At 37.3% G+C, this 24,574-nt stretch overlaps 1 protein-coding gene across 3 annotated transcripts in view; it reads left to right on the top strand.

The window, feature by feature from the left end:
• Positions 1-24,574, top strand: part of LOC126185152 (segment polarity protein dishevelled homolog DVL-3) — a 138,750-nt gene that overhangs the window by 53,075 nt on the left and 61,101 nt on the right. For all 3 annotated transcript variants that reach the window (XM_049927999.1, XM_049928000.1, XM_049927998.1), the window contains exons 7-9: positions 10,825-11,068; positions 12,972-13,100; positions 15,838-15,965. In XM_049927999.1, the coding sequence (XP_049783956.1) occupies positions 10,825-11,068; positions 12,972-13,100; positions 15,838-15,965 (501 nt within the window). The remainder of the gene's footprint in view (positions 1-10,824; positions 11,069-12,971; positions 13,101-15,837; positions 15,966-24,574) is intronic.

Here is a 24,574-nt window from a genome sequence, read left to right on the forward strand (position 1 = left end):
TGATCATGACAGAAGTAAAGAGAATAAGTACAGACTGGAAATAGCAATAAAACATATCCTGGAAAAGAAAAACATGTTACCATCTAATATAAATCGAAATGGTATGAAGTATATTCTGAAAGTGTTGTGTGCAAGTGAAATGTGGACAATGAACAGTACAGGCAATAAGAGAATAACATTTGGCATGTGGCATTTACAGAGGAGTGTTGTAAATGATATGAATAAGGTGAGTTACTTATTAAGAGGTAATAACAGTCATAACAGTCAAGCTCTCATCAACCTCGACATTGGTTTGAACACTACAGTGCAGTCCTATTGTGGAGGGGGGGGGGGGGGGGGGGTGATATGCTCTTGCCATCCTCTGGCCTTTGAACTGACTTCTTCAGCCAGTTATAAGGAGCTACAGTTTATTGTGGACTCCGAACCTTGATGAAGCTTAAGTTTTTCCACATTAATAAACATTGTCAGAGGCAAAAGAAGTAGTAAGTAACAGATAAAATCTTTAAATTGGTTCAAGAATCAAACCTCCAGACCTTAGGATCCATAGTCTAGCAGCATGGGGGAGCGGGAGGAAAATTTGACTAAAAGAAGGAATATGCAGTAGTCATCCTGAGGCAACAAAGTGTAGTTAATTTGATAATGTAAGAAAGTTAGGGGTAAAAAATTATCGAGGTAGACCGAGGCTTGTCTGTTATAAGTGGTTTCAAGAGCATGTAGGTTACTGAAGTTATACAGTGATGACAAGACTGGTACAGGATAGACTAGTTTGGCACCACCTCCTCCTCCTCCTCCTCCTCCTCCTCCTCATTAAAGTCTGGGCATTATATGTGTTGTGATGTTTCTAAACACAAGAAGCAAGTGTGCTGGCATGAATTTGTTGTTGTCTATTATGAACCATATTAATACATGTTATAACAATGTTCAAAGTGAAATTTTGACAGTAGCATTCAATCTCGTAGTAAATTTGGAGACCAATGGGCCTAAAGAGGCCCTAAGAATTCTCTCTCTTTGACAAAGTATCCAACTTTTGTTTTATGTTAGTTTAGGGTTTTTTTTTAATTTTATTGGTAATTCCTTGAAAGTAACACACCTACATGTAAGCTGTTTGTCCATCCTTGCCTAACTCAAGGTGAAACTGTCTGATTTATCTAGGGTAATATCCTTTGGTTTTGGATTACTGTAGTTCATTGTCGTGCATTTATTCCAGAATGTAAGAGATGCATCTGAAAAGTTTGGTGAATGGTCTCATAAAATACGTGGAACAAGTGTTACAAATAAAATACTTTTACTGACCTTGAAAGTAATCACCATTTGCTTCAGCACTGTTCTGACATCGGTTGTAAAGCTGTTAGAAACTGTCAGTAAACACTTCTTGTGGAATCGGTTGAAGCACCATGGTCACCTATTGTTGGAGATGTACAATGTCTGTGAATGTGCGTGAATACTTTCACTGTCTCTGCGTACCTTCAGCCCTTCTGCTTTCATTATCAAAGACAGCCGTTGATCGTCTGCAAGTGTCTATCATGCATTTGTGTCATCGTAAAATGGAGCAATGCATTAACATGAAGTTTTGTTCCAAATTACAGAAAAAGCAATGGAGACTCGAGGACTGTATCTGCAAGTGTATGGTGTTGAAGCAGTGAGTAAAAATGGCGATTTTGAGTGTTTTAAGAACTTTACAGGTGAAAATGATGGTGTCGAGGGTGAGCCACATTCAGGTCAACACAGAAAACATTAGACTAGTACGACAGATGCTTGCAGATGATTGGCAGCTGTCTTTCTGAATAACAGCAGAGGTGTTGAAGATAGACAAAGACATTGTAAGCACTATTGTTCATGAACATTTGCAGGCAATTCAGATATCTAACAACAGATGACCATGGTGCTGAGAGCTATTCTACAGGAAGCGTTTGCTGACAGTTTCCAATAGCTTTACAGCCGATGTTAGAACTGTGTTGTAGCTAATGACGAGTGATAGGAAGGCCAGTAAAAGTATTTCGTTTCTAATTCTTGTTTCCTTCATTTTATGATACCATTCACCAAACTATTCAGATGCACCTTGTAGTTTTATAAGTTTTGTTTCCGATTGTATGTAACTCTTCAGAAGCACACAGTGTAGGACACAGTTTGACTAAGAACAAAAAGAAATTGGGCTGAAATGCGTTCAGTTACGCATTCACAAAATCAAGTTGCACCAGCTGTAATGATTTGTCTCGCAGCTTGTAACACCAGAATGAACTTAACTGAATAGCCTCTTATGTGGCCAGGGGGAAAGGTTTCATCAGACATGATCGTTTCTTTGAATTGTGAATTGTGCGAAGTATTGAGTTCTACCACACCACATTCACAGTCTTGTTGCTGTGGTTATCCTAGGAGTCTCTCACATGTCCTAAGAAACTTCAGACTTATGTTGTAATAATGCTTGGTGATATACAGATAATGAGTTTAAGATAGTGTTGCTTCAGTACTAAGATATTAATTCTAGTGTGTTCCTGTAATACAGCCACAGAGTAGAGGAAATGGTTTAAGTTATGGAAGTTTTAAGATCTTAAAATTTCTATTTATCAGTGACAATGGGACTGCACTTAATTGTCATGACCAATTTCGCCCAAATTTGTAGTGTATGCAGGGCTTGGCCAGAAATGAAAGTAGCATAAGTGGGAGCTCCAGATAGCCAAGCATTTTGAAAAAACACATTTTTGGTGTGGTCGGGTGAGATGTCAGCCACTAATGTCAGCTTAATTTATAGCCAACAGTTGGTGCAGTGAAAAGAGCACAGAACGGTAGTCCAAGGGTTGTGGGGGCAATTTCAAATTGGCATTTGAAGGACACTGCAAAAAGTAAGTCGTAGTGAACATATCTGTGGAAACTTAGGCAGAAGTCCTCATGGTGATCGCCCATGTGAAAAACTTCCACTGTGCACAAACTGCCCAGACCTACACCATCCCAAGTTGTAAGTATGCTCGATTTTTAAAGATAGGACCTTTAAGTGCTGTCATACTTTGAATCCTAAATAATATGAGCAAAAGTTTTGCTAAATTTAATAGTAGCAATTTCTCTGTTCAAATTCAATGACAATTCCATAAATTAGTATGCTGTTTGAGGGAGAAGTTACCACATCCCTGGAACATTTCCCATACCTCATCAATGGAAACCACTCTGCTGATGCGGCTGGTGGCTCTCCATCCTTCTCCCATGTCAGTGGAGGGGTGGTGTATCCGCCCCCTCTCCCCAATATCCCCATAGCAGTCTTCCTCATGAATTTTAACTGCCTCACACATAGTCAGTGGCAGAAAGGAGTAAGAGCATTGGGCCATATAATAATTCCAATGTATTCATGCCCAGATGTACAACCAGACAAGCCCCCAAAAGAATTAAAATCTTTGAACGAAATTGGAAATGTAAAGGAAAAGAAAAGATGTAAGTCAAGAACCTGTGTGACAATACCATTATATCTTGAGTCTTTCCCTACAGACCAACTACCTGTAGATATTGGTGTTACACTAGTCGTACAGGAAGCCTGGGAAGCAACGGTGATTTGAGAGGGGATTTTGGGCAAGGCAATTTGTTTAACGGTGATACAATGGAGCTGTAACAGCTATTATCAACATCTGGCTAAAATCAAGCAGTTAGTGTGTGTTTTCCCCATAATATGTGTTGCTGTGCAGGAATCTTTGTTATTGGAGGGTCACCTGCCTACATTCAGGAACAACCATGTTTTTAGTAACAGTAGAGATATCACAATAAGGGCTTAGAAGGTATTTGCACATTGGTACAGTCATCCACTTTTAGTAAGAAAGTACTACAGAATACTGCTTTTGAGGTCGTAGTTGTTAGAATCTACCTACCTTGGTAATGATTTGCAACTTGTACCTCCAACCCAGATAGATGTATACACTAGGCTGACAAGTCATGGGATACCTTCTAATATCGTGTAGAACCTTCTTTAGGCCATCATAGTGTGGTAACTCGACATGGCATGGACTCAACCCAAGTCCTTGGAAACCCCCTGCAGAAATATTGAACCATGCTGTCTATGTAGCTGTCCATAATTCGAAAGTCTTGTTGGTGCAGCATTTTGTTCACCAAGTAACCTCTCAGTTATGTCTCATAAATGTTTGACGGGATTCATATTGGGTGAAGTGATGGGCCAAATCATTCACTCGCATTGCCCAGAATGTTCTTCAAACCAGTCGTGAACAAATATGGCCTGGTGACATGTTTGGGAACATGAAGTTCATGAATGGCAGCAAATGGTTTACCAGTAGCTGAACATAACCATTTCCAGCCAATGATTGGTTCATTTGGACCAGAGGACCCGGTCCATTCCATGTAAACGCAGCCCGTTCCATTATGGAGCCACCACCAATGTGTACAGTATCTTGTTGACAACTTGGGTCCATGGCTTTGTGGGATCTGCTGCATCACACTCGAACCCTATCACCAGCTCTTACCAACTGAAATTGGGACTTGTCTTGACCAGGCCACAATTTCCCAATTGTATAGGGTCCAACTGATATGATCACAAGCCCAGGAGAGGTGCTGCAGGCGATGTGCTGTAAGCAAAGGCACTCACGTCAGTCATCTGCTGCCATAACCTATTACTGCTAAATTTCACTGCACTGTCTTAAAGGATACATTCGTTTACATGTCAAATTGATATTTGTGGTTATTTCACACAGTGTTGCTTGTCTGTTGGCACTGACAACTCCCCTGCAAACACCACTGCTGTTGGTCATTAAGTGAAGGCCATCGGCCACTGTATTGCCTGTGGTGAGAGGTAATGCCTGAAATTTGGTATTCTCGGCACTCTCTTGACACTGTGGATTTCGGAATATTGAATTCGCTAATGATGTCCGAAATGGGATGTCCCACGCATCTGGCTCCAAGTACCATTCTGTGTTCAAAGTCTGTTAATTCCTTTCATGCTGCCATAATCACATTGGAATCCTATCCACATAAATCACCTGAGTACAAATGACAGCTCCGCTAATGCCCTGCCCTTTTATAACTTGTGGACACAATTCTATTGCCATCTGTGTATGTAGATATCACTATTCCATGACTTTTGTCTCCTCACCTACACTAAAACCCTGTATTTACAAATATTCTTTTAAGGAATCCACACTTTTCATGAGTATTTCTGCCAGTTCCTATTATATTTCCATAAGAACATAGTTACTGACATATGGGTTTAACAAACTCTGCTTTAAGAGAAACTCTGTTTTCAAAGATTATATATTAAATAGTTCTCAAACTGAAACCCAGTTATTACATTCTTAACATTTTTAACAAGTTTTGTGAAATTAGTGTTACAGAAAATGTAATTCACAATTTTTTCCCCCATCAGATGTTATAGTTTTAGATTGATAATTTCAAACATGTCGATTTCCGCGCATAGGTCATTTTACCCAACGCCCCAGAAAATGTTTCTATCTATTTCTCACATTGTGTTATTTATTGGAATGTTGAATTCTACACTGCAAAGTTTGCGTAGTTGTGGCTTTCAAATGCCACTACGCAAATTCAGCAGAAGCTGACAAGCATTTGTGATGTTGAAGACAATTAGAATGTTAAACTTGTCGACTTTTTAAATAAATATGATTTGGCACCATCTTCTCTATAGGCCATGAAATGAAAAAAGAAGGCATTCCTGAATGCTGAAACTCACTGGCCTCCTACATTTAAAAAAGAGAGAACATTCATGCTTCAGCCTACAGAAAGTTCTAGTTTTTGTATTAAAACTTCTTATACAGCTGCTTTTTTCCCCCACACAATTGGAATATGAAATACATAGTCATGAACATTCCAGAAGCTTTCAGTAAAATCCAAAAGCTCATCTTTTTTTCTATGGAGTTAATGATGGTAACACGATAGGTTCAGGTGACAGTCAACAGTAAGTGTAAGAAGTGTGGAATTACTGGAGGGAACTGAGTAGTTTACAGTCACTAAAGACTAGTCTCTCGCCCAAGCAGATAACCAGTTAGATCTGGTAATTTTACAGTTTATTACTTAGGTGTGACACCATACGTGATGAACTGCCCGGCTTAAATGTAGATGTGTAGGCTCCTTAAGGACTTAAAAACCATCCTCTTAAAATAAATAAAATAAAAATAAAAAAGAAACTGCCATAACCTTTCTTACCAAAATATAAATGTAGAAAGGTAAGCAGTAGACTTGAAAAGTAGCGAACATTGGAAAATGAATATTTTGATACAGTTAGTATCAGATATGGGTCTAGAAAATTTTTGTTGCTGATGGAACTGTGGTTTACTGTAATTTACAGGATGTTTTAAAAATTGCTTTCACAAACTTTAGGAGCATCGTGTTTATTCCTGCTAACTGTACAAGTCACCTGTAGATGTGGGCATAATTCATCCTGTGTAAGCTAAATACAGAGAGAAGAGATAATGATTATTATTATACTTCTGCATGCTGTTGCAGATATTCGAGCAAGTGTGGCATTACAGGACTTGGTTGTGATGATGACGTCCTAGCTTTTGCACATCAGATTTATATAAGTGACTGTATGATGCTTGTGGAAAGAGCAAATCAGAGATAGGTGAAAGGGGGGGAGGGGTGGTGATTGTGATGATGAAGAGGCAGAGAAGAGGAGGATTCAATTGCACTAAGCTTTTACACATTCCATGTAGATGAGTTGACTCTAGCCAGTGTCAACCACCTACAGCAACACTTCGTGTCAGTATGTTATTCTGACGCGGAAAAGGAACTTACACTTACTGATAAATGCCTGTTGAGTTTGTGAAAAATGTGTGGTATTAAAATATATTTTAGAACTTGCTAGGATTAAGTCATGTGCATTTATGATTAAATAGTGCTACCTGTATGTCTTAGAAATCTCCTAATTATGTTTGAGTCACTTAATTAGCGTACTGGAGCTAAATCCAAATTTAACTGAAAAATATTTTAGTCCCCAGAGATTTGTTAAAAAGTGGTTGTACTGTATTCATACGTATTATAAAAATGGATCTATGTATACATGTACATATGTTCCACCTCTCCTCCTAAACCATTTGTCCAATTTCAACCAAACTTGGTATACCTATCACTTACTATCTGGAAAGAATCACTGTGGGGATACAAGAACCTCCTACCTGTCAAGGGGATGGGTGTGGGTGTGAAAAAGCAGTATAGCCCACCACACGTGAATACCCATACTTAAATCAACCATTAATTGAGGCTGAGAGCACTTAGTGAATTGCCAAAAACTTTACACACTACTGTAACTTCAAACAATTTTGAAACTTTTTCTCACAGACAACCTCCAAAAAATGATAAAAGGAAAAAAAGTTTATCGCTTACTACATTTTCGCTGTTTGTACAGTAAAACTGCAAAATGAAGAATGATATCTTAATTTATTACTTCTTTACTGCTAATTACATTTGACACACATTTGCAGACAGTATTTTCATGTACCACTGAATGTACCTGCGAAATTATACCAATGTATGATACACAGTTCAGAAGATATGGCATCATAGACATTGACCAGTATGAAAATGAAACTACAGAGTAAAATTCACTAAAAATACCAGTGAAATATGTGTGGTACATGTTAAATATGTGTGAAGTATATTTGGATGTGCATATGTGGGCAAAGGCCCAGGGGGAAAGCTAATCTCAAACCCCTGGAATTATTTCAACCAAATTTGGTACACACATGAGTTATACTCTGGAAAGAAACATTGTTGGGGTAAGAACCACCAGCCTCCTGTTGGAGAGGGGGTGGTGATGCAGAGAGAGAAGGAAGAGGAGGAGGTGGGCACAGATAGGAAGAGGAGGGATTGACAGAGATGGGAGGCAGGAGGAGATGGACAGAGAGGAGTAGGAGGAGATAACAGAGATAGGGAAAAGAGGAGATGGATCAATAGAAGATTAGAGTAAATACATACCTGGGCAACACTGAGTACTCGGTAATCTAATTTTAAATGAATGACAGAGAGCAAAACTAAATCATTTAATCAAGCAACAGAAGCAGAATTATTGAAACAGTATGAAGTGTTGATTAATGGATGTAAAAAAGATGCCAAAGTGTGGACAAAATTGTGACATATTGACAGACCTTCTATCCCTGCTGGAATATCTGCAGTGTTAGCTTCAGGAGTATTTCATACTAATCTTTTCAACATAGCCAAACTACTGGTGAGTTGTTATGCTGAAATGCCATCTCAAAAAAACCACAGATTTTACTTGGAATCAAATTTTAGCAGGACATAGTATTGTATCTTTTAACACCTGACAGATAGAGATGTATAATGCCCTTTTACAGACTTCACCACCTTTGTGACGATTTTTGTCAACATTTGGCAAGGGAAAAATTTTTCCCAACCAGTGGACTGAAAGTACAATTGTACCATTGGACCAAGATTGAAAATTGGTAAATCAATCACTCACTCACTATAGACAACTTCAGACCAATCATTTCAGTGATGACCATATATAAAGCCGTGGAATGAATGAATGAATGATTGGTCATAGATTTCTTTGGTGTCTGGAAAAAAGAAACCTGCCTTTAACATTTCAATGCAGATTTTGAAGGTTCAGATCCACAACCAACCAACTCTTATGACTGGAGTTGGCTGTCAAAGAGGCCTTCACTCTTGGGTGACACCTGCTTGCAAGGCAACTTACCATCTGTTGTTAAAAATTTGTCATCCCATTGGCATTTCTGAGTTAAAGTTGGTACAGCCATTATTTATCAACATGTACAGGAAAACAGGATTCTACAGGGTTCAGTCTTGAGTGTTACCCTCTTCGCAGTTACCATAAATAGAATTTCTACTGTTTCGGGATAAAATATATTGGCATCCACGTGTGTCAACAACTTGTGTGTGTACTACAGTTATACTTTAGTATTCTGAGTGGAATATCATCTTCTGACAGCCTTTCAGAAGACATAAGCATGTGCCCAAAATCAAGGGTATAGTTTTTCGCCTACAAAATCCTCAGTCATTCACTTTTGCAGAATTCGATCAGCCCACCCCCACCTTGTCACTTACCTCAGTCCAGACAGTAATGACAAATCATACCTCACTATACTTGAAGTCTTATGTTGTTAGTCTTTATCACCTGTTTTCAAGGTTGGCTTGATATGTCTGGTAAATTTCTGTGAAAGAATTGAACATTTTTGTTGCGACTTCATGATTGGTAAGCTTGATTATTCCAGGGAACATATAAAGAATTTCAACAATGTACAGCATTCAGTTCATTGTTGACAGCCGTCTGAATTGATCAGTATGTCGACTGCTATTGAAAATGGAGGAAACTGAGTTTCATGGCATTATTAAACATTTTCATTTGAAGAGTTGCATGCTGTGGCTTTCCAGTTATGGTCACCGCAAAGGAAACTATTGACAGAATCCCTGATATGGTAGTGCAAGACCACCAGATGAAAATTCATGAGGTTGCTGAGACTGTAGGCATCTCAACTGAGTTTCATGCCATTATTAAACATTTTCATTTGAAGAGTTGCATGCTGTGGCTTTCCAGTTATGGTCACCGCAAAGGAAACTATTGGCAGAATCCCTGATATGGTAGTGCAAGACCATCAGATGAAAATTCATGAGGTTGCTGAGACTGTAGGCATCTCAACTGAGGGATGCATAATATCCAGCTTGGAGAATTGGCTATGAAGAAGTGTGAGGGGTAGGTGCCGTGACTGCTCAGTCAACAAAAAGCAGATCCAGCACAGTTTCAACACAATGTCTGTTGATGTTTTATCACAATTCACAAGACTTTTTGTGCCAGTTTGTGACGTTTGATGAAACCTGGATCCATCATTACACACTAGATCAAAACTGCAGTCAAAACACTAGACAGAGGCTGGTGAAATTGCGCTGAAGAAGGCAAAGGCCATTTTGTCAGCCGATAAGGTGATGGCCACTTTTTTTGGGATTCCCAAGGAATAATCCTCATAGATTACTTGGAAAAAGGCAGATCTATAACTGGACACTATTATCCATCATTGTTGGAACATTTGAAACTTGTGGTGGCTGAAAAAAGACAAAGTTTGACATGCAAAAAAGTGTTCTTTCACCAGGGTACTGCATCATCTCTCACATCAGTGATGACAACCTCAAAAGTGCATGAATTGGTCTTTGAATTGGTTCCTCATCCACTCTATTCACCAGACTGAGGCCCAGTTGGCTTCTTCCTGTTCCCTAATTTGAAACTTTGTCTTGCTGGGAAGAAATTTTCGTCAGATTAGGAAGCAATAGTGCAATCAAAGAGTATTTTGTCAAGTTTGACAGAACCAATTTTTCCAAGGGGATGGAAAAGCTGAAGGGCCACTGGACAAAGTTTATATCTCTCAAAGGAGCCCACGTCAAGAAATAAGGTGAGTTGTTTACGAAACCAACATTTTTCTTGCTTTTTTACCACTTATCAAATCACCCTTGTATATCAAATTATTTTTCCTGTGTGTGATGCCTCTCGTAGTGTCATTTCAGAGGAAGGAAGGAGGTATAGTTGTGGCTGTAGGCTATAGTGCTGAAGAAATAAAAATTTGAATTTACCATAGGATATGTTTTGATTATATTGAAAATGTTTTTGTTGTTGGTGGAAGCATGTAATACCATGAAACCTGTATACTGCATGTCTCGTATTCTGTAATCAAAAACAGTTATCATCTTCTGTGTCATAGCGCAGTCAATAGTTACTGCTTTTTTTACTGTATAGTAAATGTTAATTGTTGTACATTCCCTTATAGGCTCTCTTACAACCCCAATTGTAGAGTATAGTAGGTAGTATGTTTACAGCATGTGTCTTAGGATTTAACTTTATTTTTCTTCTCATTTTCATAGATCACAGTAGTGTTTCAAGACTGCATTTGGGACGAAGGCGGCCTCAGCGGAGGAGAAGACATAGAGCTCCACCAGCTGTTTCCAGAACGTCATCATTTTCGTCCATCACAGATTCTACAATGTCCCTGAACATCATCACTGTTACACTCAATATGGACACTGTAAATTTCCTGGGAATAAGTATTGTTGGCCAGAGTAACAAAGGTGGTGATGGAGGCATTTATGTTGGCTCTATTATGAAAGGGTAGGTCATCATTTTCTTATTCTTGTGAGTTACTACTACTTTCTGTAAACACAATCTTGTGGCTTTTAAGAATTCTTGACAAATTTAACAATTTGTGCTGTTTAATTTCTGGGAAGAATTAGATAATGTGAAGTTATGGATTTCTCACAGCTTCAGTGACAGTGATCCTTGCGTTGGGATTGTAAATAAATGTTTCTGCATGAAAAATGGTCTTAAGATGGGTGTTCAGTTACTCATAGTATATGTCATAAAGTATCACACTAGCTAGTAAACCAGAGTAAATTTTGTTAGGAATGAGTAGGCATGATTTTTTTTTTTTTTTTCATGCAACCAACCCTACCACTGATAGATGCATGCCGCTTTTGTGATTGTGATGCATGCCACTTATGTGACTGTAATCACTTTCACACTTTGTGTGCATGTTAGAACTGTTCTCAGATATTGAAAATAGTGAATTACTCAATCATATTTCCAATTAGACACGGCTTTGCCCGCTCCTTCCTTATTACTTCTTTTGTGTTTCACACCATTGGCCCCATGTGATGACAAAACATAGTTTACAGTGTCCTTACTCAGTCCTTATACTTCAACCACTGTCGATGTTTATTGTCCTTTGCCATGTAGCCCTTAATTTCAGACCTTATAAGCTGTGCGATTAAAAGGAAACCATGACAATCTTGGAATCCTGGGACCATATTTTTTAACTAGTTCATCTGTAACCTATTAGAGGCAACTATTGTTTATTGTAAGACAAGAAATCTAATGAATTACCTTTTCTGCAGTTGTCTGATATTGGTTTTTTTCTGTTGCAGCAAGTTTTGCTGTAACTATTTGAGTGTATAGTATCAGTATACTCCTTTTTTCCCATGAGCTATTGAAAGCCATTAGAAAAAAATGTTTTATACTGTTGAAAAATATAGTTATTTCTGAATCTCAGTAGATAATAAAAGTGTAGTGTGTTAACTGTGTACTATCACTTACCAATGCAGTGCACGCAAAACATATTTCCACCAGTTTGGAATGAGATATGCTGCCCATCCAGTGTTAAAAATAATTTTGGTATGTTAGCCACATTCTGTACACAGAAACACATGACTAGGTGTGCATTGAACGCAAGTACTCAAATAATATGTGCAACTGGGGGAGGAGAGGGGAACCCCTCAAATGTTTGGTTGTGATCTCTCCCCCACCACCCTTGCCCTTCTCATACCATTACACTTTGCCGTACATGACAGAGCTCTTCATGTGTTCAGTATTCAGTTTCAGTATATTCACCATTGACCACTTACAGCGGAATAGGTCTGAACATTAAATATACAATTAACAATAACTTTACAGCAAAGTTTTTACAGTTTAATTCCACTTCTTTTAGGAATATTCCTATATACTAATGTCAATGATTATTTCAAAATATTCTATTATCTTATAAAATGGGTGTTTGAGTAACCAGTCATAAATCTTACGTTTGAAAATATTCCTGGTCAGTGACCGAGCGGATGCTGGAAGTTTATTGAAGAGTTTTAAACTTATTATTTTGTGTGTGTTTGCAGTCTTTGTGAGTCTGTGTCTTGGTTTGTCGAAGTCCAGTTTGCCTCTGGTGTTGCAGGGATGTATGTTCTCTCTGGTCTCGAACTCATTTAAATTGCTTTTGACATAAAGCAGTGCTGTGTAGATGTATAGATTCACAAGACAACCAAAACACAGCATGTGGCACACAAGTAAGAACTGCAGTTAGTTACTGCATTACACATATCATTTTATGCAGTGAAATAGCAGCCACAAAGATATTTTAATTGGAGTTTAATCTTCCTTTGTTCCTTTCAAGATAGTTAATTCTCTCTCTCTCTCTCTCTCTCTCTCTCTCTCTCTCTCTCTCTCTCATAAATAATTTGAATTGTTTTAGGGGTGCGGTAGCCTTAGATGGTCGAATTGAACCTGGTGATATGATACTTCAAGTTAATGATATTAATTTTGAGAACATGTCCAATGATGAGGCAGTTCGTGTACTTAGAGAAGTTGTTCAGAAACCAGGGTAAGCCAAATATTTGTACTACACTAATATAGTATATATTACCATTTAGTTTCGTGATAATATGTAGTGAAAATTAAGAGCTGCATTAAATTTGTTTTTGTGTGATGTTTTTTTAATCTGATGCTATTGAATAAACAGAGTGGAACTGTTAAACATAAATCCTACTCAGTGAAAAAATATTACAGCTGTCGATCACTACATACCATTATGCATTGTGTGTGTCATTTTACTAATATTGTATTTGTCTTCAGAGTCAATGGCAGTGGTTGGATTTGTAAACATGATACAGTCAAATTTATTTTTATTTTGTAGACTTACTCAAGACAAGAATGTCAGTAAAAAGTGCAATGACAACACTGGGCACAGTGCAACAGCTGGAATATGCACCAATAATATTGTTTCCAGTGCAGGAAAAAGAAATGCATGATTTACATATTACAAGAGATAATTTTATACTTGAATAAATATTTGAACAAAGAAAAAATAATTGTATATACATTTTCTCTTTGATTTCCTGTTGCAATTTAAAGAAATCTTATCAACAGCAATGGAATGAATCATACCAAATATTAGACAGAACTGCCCCCCCCCCCCCCCCCCCCACTCCCCCATGTTACACAAAACAGGTTGGAACACTGTTGCAGAAGCAATGAAAAAAAAATGCCAAATTTAAAAGAACGCTTTGTTACAGAAGCTCAAAATTCAGTGTGAACTTTAATGTGAGATGCTTTTAATAGTTTCCACAGTGAAATTCTGGCAGAAAATTCAGAGAGATTCTGGTCATATGTGCAGTTAAGTAATGGCAAGACAATCAATACATTCACTGTACTGTAATGGTGGTAATGTTACCAACGAAGTGCCACTAAAGCGGCGTTATTAAAAACTATTATTGGAAATTCCTTCATCAAAGATGATGAAGTAAATATTCCAGCATTCGAATCAAGAATTGCTGCCGATATGAGTGACTAAATTAGCAAAGCAGCATAAATCACTTAAAAAAGTCAAGTCCTCTGCTCCAGATTGTATATCAGTTAGATTCCTTTCATAGTATGCTGGCACAATAATCCATACTTGTCAACCATATACAACCACTTGCTTGACAGAAGATCTGTACCTAAAGACAATGTTGCACAGGCAACACCAGTAATCAAGAAAGGAAGTAGAAGTTATCCAATCAGTTACAGACCCGTAGCATTGCTGGTGATTTACCGTGAGAATTTGGAACATACACTCTATTCTAACATTATCAATTACCTCAAGAGGAAAAAAAAAATAAAATAAAATAATAAACTGTTGACACACAGTCAGCCTAGATTCAGAAAATGTTATTCTTGTGAAACACAACTAGCCCTTCATTCTCACAAAGTAGTGTGTGCTATTGACGGGGGATCTCGGATTGATTATGTATTTCTAGATTTCCAAAATGCTTCTGAAATTGTTCCTCACAAATTGCTTCTAATGAAATTGCATGCCTATGATGTATCATCTCAGTTATCCAACTGGATTTGCGATTTCCTGTCAGAAAGGTTACAGTTTGTAGTAACAAACAGAAAATTGTCAAGTAAAACAGAAGTGATATCTGACATTCCCCAAGGAAGTGTTGTAAGTCCTCTGCTGTCCTAATCTATCTCTTTGATTTAGACGACAATCTCTTTGTTGGTTTGCAGATGATACTGTTATTTACCATATATGTAGTAAAGTCATTGGAAGAGCAAAACCAATTGCAAGATGACTTGAGACACGATACCTGTATGGTGTGAAAAGTGGCAGTTGACTCTAAATAAGGTAGTGTGTGTTGTTATCCACATGAATACTAAAAGGAATCCATTATATTTCACAATAAATCACATAAATCTAAAGGCTGTTAATTCAGCTAAATACATAGGAATTACAGTTATGAACAACTTAAATTGGAACGATCACATAGATAATTTTCTAGAGAAGACAAACCAAAGACTGTGTTTTATTGGCAGAACACGTATGAGATGCATCTGGTCCACTAGAGAGTGTCTATATACTATGCTTGTCAGTCCTTTTGTAGAGTATTGCTGTGCAGTATGGGATCCTTGCCTCCTTCAAAGGAGGACATCTCGTTTTCTATTATAACAAAATTGGGGAGAGAGCATCACAGGTATGATATGCGAAATGGGGTGGGGATCATTAAAACAAAGACGTTTTTCAGTGTAGTGAGAGCTTTTCATACAGTGTCAGTCTAGAATGTTCTCTGAATGTGAAAATTTTTTAGTGACGCCCGCCCCAACATAGGGAGAAATGATCATCGTAATAAAATAAGAGCTCACATGGAAAGCTTTAGATGTTTATTTTTCCTGTGTGCTGTTTGAGAGTGGAATGGTAGAAATATAGCATGAAAGTATACCCCTTGGCATACTCTCAAGTGTGAATTGCAGAATAGTCATGTATATGTAGAAGGATAGTGTCAGAAAGTGGGAATAGAATTTGTTTATGGTACATTTTATAACAAAGTATTGATTTAGAGTATGTGTGCATTAATTGTAAAACCTGTATGAGAAAGACTAAAAACATAGTACTTAAACAATTACATGTGTGTTATGCTTTAGGACATGCATACTTAGACTTAGTATTTATTCCCTTATGTTACTTGCAGTCACATGCAGTGTTAAATTATTGTTTCACTTGTAAATTTTTGTTTTGCTTTTATATTAACTCAGACTTTTAGTTACATTATTAATTTGTGTTTAAAATTTGTAACTTTCAGTCCTATAAAACTAGTGGTTGCGAAGTGTTGGGATCCAAATCCAAAAGGTTATTTTACAATTCCAAGGACAGAACCAGTACGACCAATTGATCCTGGTGCCTGGGTTGCCCACACAGCAGCAATAAGAGGTTGGTATTCACATACCATAGGATATCTCATGCTGGCAGAAACATGTACAGGGTATCCCAGAAGGAATGGTTGAGATTCTGGGATATGACAGGAACAATCATTTGAAGCAAAAAAAGTCTAGTAAGCATGGGTTGTAAAATACATACCTTAAGAGCTATGAGCAGTTCTTCATCTTCACTACCATGAAACACATTTCTTCTACTGAACAAGTGCTCATAGCACTTAAGGTATGTGTTTTAGACCTCATGATTTCTAGACTCTTCTCTGTTTTCGTCCATACTACCTAAAAAATGGAAAACAAAGCGCTTGCAGGAGAGAGATGTTTCACAGTATCGAAGATGTAGTAGTGCTCATGGCTCTTAAGGTATGCATTTGAAAGTCCATGTTTATCAGACTTTTTTTGCTTCAAATGACCGTTCCTGTTTTATCTCCAATACTGATCATTGGGCCTGTGACACCCTGCATATAGAAGATAGTCACAAAAATTGTTTGTGACAATAGTGTCATTGACACTGTGTGCAGAGTTGATTTGTAATTTTTGTTAATGAAACCGAACATTTAATTCTTATGAATATTTTAGTATGACACTCTAAAATAATCCTGCTGTCAGATTGGAAAATCACATGAACATTTGTCAGTCTCATAATTATGTAGTTCTTGTCAGATCTTAGTACCTGTTATATTTTTAACTGATTTCTCTGAGTATGCAATGTGACGTAGTTGTTAAAATACTTAAATTCGCAGTCAGGAGTACCGGTTCCCTATTGGGCCATCCAGATTAAGGTATTCTTTGGTTTCCATAAATTGATTGGCAAATCCTTCGAAAAGGGCACAGCTGATTCATTTCCCAGTCTGAGCTTGTAGTCCATATGTGATGATATCACCAAGAGAATATTAAATCCCAGTCTTCATTTGTTAATTTCTGTAAATGTTTCTCACTTTGCATAGTGGGAATGATCATAAAAAACTATTTCTGCTTCCTGTGGTTGCTCAAATTGTGTTGTCTTTTGTGCCAATTTCTGTTGCTTTGTTAGATATGGTTATCTGCTATCCATATTATTATTCAGTATTGGGACGTCATCGACAGCTAAGAATGGCTCCATTGTTTCTCATTTCTTCATATATGTGCCTCAAATATAAAAATGACAGATAGAAGTTTGGCTCAATTTCTCTTTAAAAAGACTGTCTGTCAAGGACAGAATAGGAAGCATTATTTTTAAGGGATCAACCACTTAATTATATACCTATAGCTATTTATGACAATTTTACAAATTTCAAAAGTTTACTTCAGTATTTATATTCTGTTTTGTTTGCTTCCAGCTTGATTTTTTTTTTTACTGCCTTTGGCTATTTTGTTATGAATCCTTTCATAGACTTGTAATGCATATAGTATTGGAGTAATTTCTGTGTTAATTACATATCCTCCCTGAATATAAGCACATGTATTTCACTTCACCATTTTATGGTGTATTCATGTTTCCAAAATTGCTTATATGTTTTACTTAACCAACTGACATCTGGATGTTGAGCCTAATTTACCCATTTTGCTAAATGTTACTTCCATTATTAATGTTTTCTCATTGCTCATTTCTTTTAACATATTTTTGTACATCAAGCATAATTTTTCCATTAGTGTGGTCTACTCCCATTTCTGTTCGTATTTTCCTCCTGACATTAAGTGTGGTGGTCTCTCCCCTCCCCCACTACAGATGGAAATTAAGTCACCTTACTGCTTCTGTCAGGTTATGGAATTGTGGTTGGTGATGTTGGCTCCTGCCCCCCCCCCCCCCCTCTACCCAGGCCACATCTTACTCCTTACCCATGTTAAATAAGCTTTGACCAAAATTGTCTGCATGTCTGTCATCTTTATTTTACCCACATTGCATTGTGGAGTTGTAATACCCTTCCTCTTACATCTTACTTGTATTGTTGTTTGTTTATTTATTTTTCACTCCATATTTTGATCCCCAGATCCAGCTTAGATATTCACTGTTCACCCCCCACCCCAGTTTAATCTTGCCAGGCCGGGTGGTCTCGCAGTATGGCATCTGCCTCGAACCAAGAGGTTACGGGGTAATATGGTAGTCAAGCCACAGAAATTTTCATTGTGCATTTGATCTACTCTTCACCTCTCAGTGACCTGATGAGCCACCAGATGACACATGGTTCAGATTCCATGTTAAACAGTAGGTCTTGTTTCCCAAGTTGGTGACCTGGGATAGATTAGGGACATGCAATTCGCTGAAGCGGCGTCCAATTAAAAGTATTGCATGTGTCCATTGTGCCACATGAAATTAATAAAATGGAATCGTGCACAGACCTTCATAAATGGGTCTTCTGATATCTTTCTGGTGTTCATATCATTTACATCTATTTGTGGAAGTTTTATTTAATCTCTCCTGGTTTCCTGTCCTTCCCACCATTTCATAACTTGATATTTAATCTCTGAATTTACGTTTATTGTAGGCCTTAATATTGCAGTCACTGCGCTGAGAGCAGCGCAACTTGTATTCTTCAACATTGCTGCCCCATCCAGTATCAGCCCTCCTCTTTTTTTCTTCACAATATAGTTTTATTGTATAATAGACTTTCCTGGCTATCAGTTTCGTGTTGCTAGCTTTTTAGTCCAATAAAAATATAATTTAAGACAGGTAACTTGTGAATCAGTGAGTAGAGCCGTTGGGATCAGTAACAGATGTAGAAATTTTTAAAGGTTTCAGCTTGGTACGAAAACAGTACTATCCCACTTTTAAAAACATTTGTCTCTATAAAGATACTCTTACAATTAAAAATGTAGGATTCAATCATAGAAGTATAGTGTTAAAGAAATGGTCCACATCTGTAGTTTGCCCAGATTGGCTGCGTATTTACAAATATATATCTGAAAGCAGTGCAACTATCAAATTTGGAAGGAAGTTAGAAGATCAAAATTTGGAGAATTTAGCCAGATGATGAAAAATTCATGTGTTGTTTCAAAATTCAGCTGGTCTGTAGTAAATGAAGACAGAGAGTATGCTAACAACAAATTATTGGTTGCATTTATGCATCAGCTCCGGAGGATCACATAGAGGTACAAGACTCCTCTTCTGTGGGATTCTATTTCCTGCTTTCTGCCACCAATTACTTGTGCTTGTTTGCAGCAAGTCCTCGGGATTCTGTTTAAACACCTTTTCTTTGATCTGTGCTGGTGGTATTCTTCTGCGGGAAATAAAATCCAAGGATTTCTAAGGCCATCAAAGTTTGTCCATTTTTAGTAGTAAATTAATTATTATTATTTACATTTTATGGCCTTCATTGGGCCACTCTAGCCAACTTTATACAAGGAATTTTTCAGTTTCCTGTCAGCCCAGCACTTCTTCATTCTTTCGGATCTCATCCTTCTTTCTTCATCAGAAATCACCCTTCCTATTGTCTGTTTGTTGATTCTTGTTTGCAGTCTGGTTTGATTGTTTGTGAGTTTCCTGATTTTGTCAGTTTTGTTTCTTAGGTCTTCCAATGTAATCTGTAGCTCATCCATATCTTCGAGTTCTGTAATCCACTTAATGTTGCACTTACTGTTCCACAATTTTTCTATTATTCTCCTGTTCTCTGGTGTTCTGATTAGTGTGTTTCTTCCTGATTGTACTCATTACTGGTTCTATTTCCTTGTAGACTGTTTCATTTGTAGCTACTCTCCAGTGTCCATCTTTCTGGTACGATTTGCTGATGCACGTTCTGATGATTCTTCTCTTTATTTTGAGTATTTTGTCTATTTGTGCAGTGTTAGTTGTTTTGAAGATGGTTTTAGTTGCGTATGTTATTTCTGATTGAGTGGCTGTTTTGTAGTGTTCTAATTTTGTTGCTATTGACAGGCTCTTTTTGTTGTGGATGTTCTTGGTGATATATTGTGCTCTAGTCAATTTGTTTATTCTGTTACGCCATGTTGACTTTTCATTGAGGTTATATATTATGATTTCTCCCAGATATTTAAATTTATATACAATTTTGATTTCTTGGTTTCCTATGGCAATTTTGTGTACGAGTGGTGGGTCAGTTAACGTGATGACTGTTTTTTCAAAGGATATTCCAAGACCAATTTTTTGTGCTATTTCCTGTAGCGAGATAACTTGTTGTTTGGTTTCCTGAATACTGTTGGACAAGAGAGCAAGGTCAGCAGCAAATCCTAGTAAATTTAAACTTATGTTCTTTGGGTTAGTCTTGTACCATTCCCTCATGATGTATTCTAAATCACAGTTGAACAGCAGGGGTGCCAAGCGATCTCCTTGTCCTAAACCTGTTTTTATGATAAATGGCCTAGAGAGTTCCCCCCTGAACTTGACTTTTGTTACAGTGTTGGTTAAGGTGAGTTCTATCAATTTGATAAATTTTTTATAGAGCCCGAAATTTCTTAAGAGTTTTAATATTGAAGATCTATGGATACAATCATATGCCTTTTTAAAGTCCACAAAGGTTATTACAAGAGGTTTATTTCGTTTCTTGTAATATGCTATGGCTAGTAAAGTGATGATCTGTTCTGCACAGCATCTCCAAGGTCTGAAGCCTCCTTGGTATTCACCTGATTCTTCCTCTAGTTGTTCTTTGATCCTTTTGTATATGATTCTGGAGAAAATCTTGTATGTGCAGTCTAAGAGAGAGAGACCTCTGTAATTATCTGGGTTGCTTTTATCTCCTTGTTTGTGGAGTGGGTGGATATGGCTGTGGTCCAATGTTCGGGAAACTTTTCTGTTATCCAGATTTTTGTTAGGGCTATGTGTAAGTATGTTCGAACTATATCTCTGGCATTTTTCCACATTTCTCTGCATGCCTTATAATTTTTTTATCTCTCTGAGTGCTGTTTCCATCTCTTGGATTGTTGGAGGATTTATGAGATCAGATGGAGTCTTGATGGGTGTGTCTGTATTAATTGCTAAAAGTTCCTGGGATTCTTCACAATTCGAAAGTTTACTAATTGCTTTTGCCAAGATTTTGGCATTTTCCTTGTCATTGTGTGCCATTTTTTCCATCTTCCCTTTTCAGCATTAACATGGGAGGGGCAAATTTTTGTAATTGTCTTACAAACATTTTGTAAAAGTCTCTGGAACTGGTTTTGTGGTAATTTTCTTCTACTGAGTCAATTAGATCTTTCTGTGATTGTCTCTTGGTTTGGCTGATAATTTGTGTGAACTTTTTCCTGATATTTTTGAGGTTGGTTGCATTTTCTTCTGTGTTGTATGTTTGAAATTTGTAACCATGCATGATGTCTTTCTTCATGAATTTTGTCACATTCTGAGTTCCACCAGATATGTCTTTTACGTGGGTTCAATGGGGCTCAATTTTCTGATTGTTGCCTGAGAATTTGAACCAGTCCTTCTAAATTATGTCAGTTTTATGTTTTGTGTGACTTCACCTATATTTAGCATTTCTAATTAATTGGTGGGAATCGAAGTTACTCTTTCGTTTATTGCTCTTTGGTTTCTTTTTTAGTGGTGTGAACTTAATTTTGATTTTGATAATGTAATGATCTGAACCTGTATCTACCCCTCTTAATACTTTAACAACGTAGACTTCTCCGTGGAAGAATTTGTCCATAAATATATGATCCACCTGCCATTCTCCTTTATCTCCAATCAGGATGTTTCCAAGTTTTAAGTTTGTTTGGCCTCCTTTTGAAGTATGTGGACTTTGAGATCAGTTTGTGTTCCTACAGAGTTCAACAAGTCTTTGACCATTCTTATTTGTTTTTTGATGTTTAACCCATTTCCCAATGATATCCCGGTATTTCTTTTCTCTTCAGAGTTGGGCATTGAAGTCCCCTAACAGGATCTCAACACTGTTAATATTTACTTGGTTTCTTGTTTGGCCAATGAGATCCCAAAACTTTTCCACTTCATTCCTATTCTTTGTTAGAAAATTCTTCTCGTTAGTAGGGGCATGGACCTTAATGATGGTATAAATTTTGTTGGATGCTTTTAAACTCAAAGTTGCAATTCTCGGGAAGATGGCTTGAAAATCGATAATTGAATCTATTATTTTCACATTGACTAGAAACCCAGTTCCAAATTGGGGACATTCTTTCATAACCCTTATTCTAGGTTTCCCATTGTAAATTCTGTAATGTTGTGATTCGAATGGTTCTTCTGTAGTATTTCTCATTTCCTGGAGTCCTGCTACCAAAATTTTCTGTTTATCTAATTCATCCGTCAACTAATTTAGTTTTCCTGCTTTAATTAGAGAATTAATATTATGGGTTGCAATGTAGTTGATCTGATCTTGTTTGATCCTGTTCTTATGAACTGGCATAAGAATGGATGATTGCTAATGCTCCGATTCACTGATGCCTCCTAGATGGCTACCCACTGAATCCGATGTAGCCTTCTCCTGCATTCTTGGACAGGACGGTGGAAATTTTTTTCCTAAAAGACCGTTACATGGTTGACTTTTGAAGGCAGTTAATCTTGGGTGGAGCAAGCTCCGATTTACAACTATGGTTGTCAACCGCAGAAGCACAATCCTAGATTTCCTCCTAACCCACTAAGGTATCATGTTCCCGCCAATACTCAGGTGGCTGATTGCAGTGGTTTCCCATTGGGTGATGGGGTCGCCATGTCCCTATGTCAAGTAAATTAATTATTAATAATAGTTATATTTCTGAACCTTTTCTTGATAAGTCCCCTAAATTGTAATTTATTGATGTTACTGAAGCTAGAGTTTGTATGAAACAAGAAAGGACAAAATTAATATGAAAAATTACGAGGAGACAGTATGTCTGGCCAGTACTTATCCTTCTGGAGACAGAGTTGCTGTATTGCTGATGTACACATTAAAAGTAGAAAAAACCTGTAACTAACTTTCGGCACTGTCATTTCACTCATTGAGAGTCTTCCAGGACATAAACGGGTGTACACACCCTGGGACATTCCAGAAAAAACTGGGATTTTTTTAGAATTCTATGAATTTTTCATTGTTTTAGTTTTCAGGGAAATTTTTGTAATTTTGACTTACAAGAACGGATACTGTAATTAAGAATTTTACTTTAGCCTGCTATTGCAGAATAATACTGCAGTGATAAAACATCAATGAGAGAGTAACACCAAAATAAAACTTTGCTTTTGATGAGTGTCATGTTACAACTGTTTACAATTTTAACAGGCTGCGGGAAAATGTTGCGAATGATGATTTGAGAAGCATTAATTAGAAAATTTCCTTTTACTCAAGATGAGTTACGTTACATGTGAGAATGTGCGATGAATTACTTAAATCACGGAGTGTTTGACTGTCATTCAAAACTGAACATTTTGAGGACCACCCACTTAGAAAAAAATTAGGGCCCAGAAGACCAGGGTTTATGTGCGATGAATTACTTAAATCACGGAGTGTTTGACTGTCATTCAAAACTGAACATTTTGAGGACCACCCACTTAGAAAAAAATTAGGGCCCAGAAGACCAGGGTTTATGCCATTTTTAAAAATTTTTCTGAGTCACTTGTGTTTGACATATCTTAAAAGGTAACACACACCATAAATGACCAAGGCTCAAGGCTAATTTTTCGTATTTATTTCAGTTCTTTCGTAGATTACAAATTATGCAATAACGATTACCAAAAATATAATTCTCCTAAAAAAAGGGGGGGGGGGTGGAGTGAGTTCTTGAGAAGTTTCACACGTAATTGGCTTTTTTATGGAAAGGTCAAAGTGCTCTGCTTGACAATTCAGCTAGGTAACCCACAAAATGTTCTGTTCACAGCAGTGAAATTTGTAATCGTGCTTGTCAGAAACATTCAGCTGCTGCAATTTAAGCTGTGCTCTTAGGATCCTGCCTAACCACACCCTCGGCAGAAAATAACAAAAAATTTTTGCCAACCATTATTATATGTGAAAGCTTAGCTTTTCGTGTAGCTATATTGACTTTGATTATTTGCATGTTTGCGCTATTTAAGAGGGATTTTGCTTGCCTGACTACATCATATGTCCTATGCTGTGAATGAATGTCTGCTGTCATTGGCTGGTGAGATTACATGACACGAGCTATACTGGCTGACAAAAGTGCATTTTGCAGTGCATTCACAATTTTGGTGCTTCGGAAGCCACTATGCTGTATTGTGCTTCGGAAGCCACTATGCTGTATTTGGTAGAATTCGTATTTATACTTTCGAAAAATATGCAATGTGTGTGTTGCTGCATATTGGAGATCTTTCCAACACACATCGTTTTGTTGCTGGGTTGCATTTCCTAAAGTGCTGGAAAGTTCGATGTTGGTGTATAAAACCTTTTATCGTTCAAAGGATTGGTAAGTTTTACAACTCTGAGGGAAAGTATATTATCACTTAACATTGAAAAGAAAATGCACTTTCACCTGGGAAAATATGTATTGTCACCCCAGAAAAAGTGTGTTTTTAACTGTGAAATCTGGGAAAAGTTGTGATGATCCCCCCCCTCTCTGTATATACCCACTGGAAAAACGAAAGAAAGAAAAATATCTGTAGGGTTTTGTTTTGAAGAAAATTAAATAGGAGTTAGCAGCACCACAAATTCACGTAATAAGTTGTGTTCTAGAAGAAGTTACTTTCCCTGGGTAACTGAAACTGAGCGAGATAGTGAAGCATTTAGCGCATGGTTTCATTGAAATGGG

The sequence above is a fragment of the Schistocerca cancellata genome, chromosome 4 (assembly GCF_023864275.1).
Source record: "Schistocerca cancellata isolate TAMUIC-IGC-003103 chromosome 4, iqSchCanc2.1, whole genome shotgun sequence".
Lineage (NCBI taxonomy): Eukaryota > Metazoa > Arthropoda > Insecta > Orthoptera > Acrididae > Schistocerca > Schistocerca cancellata.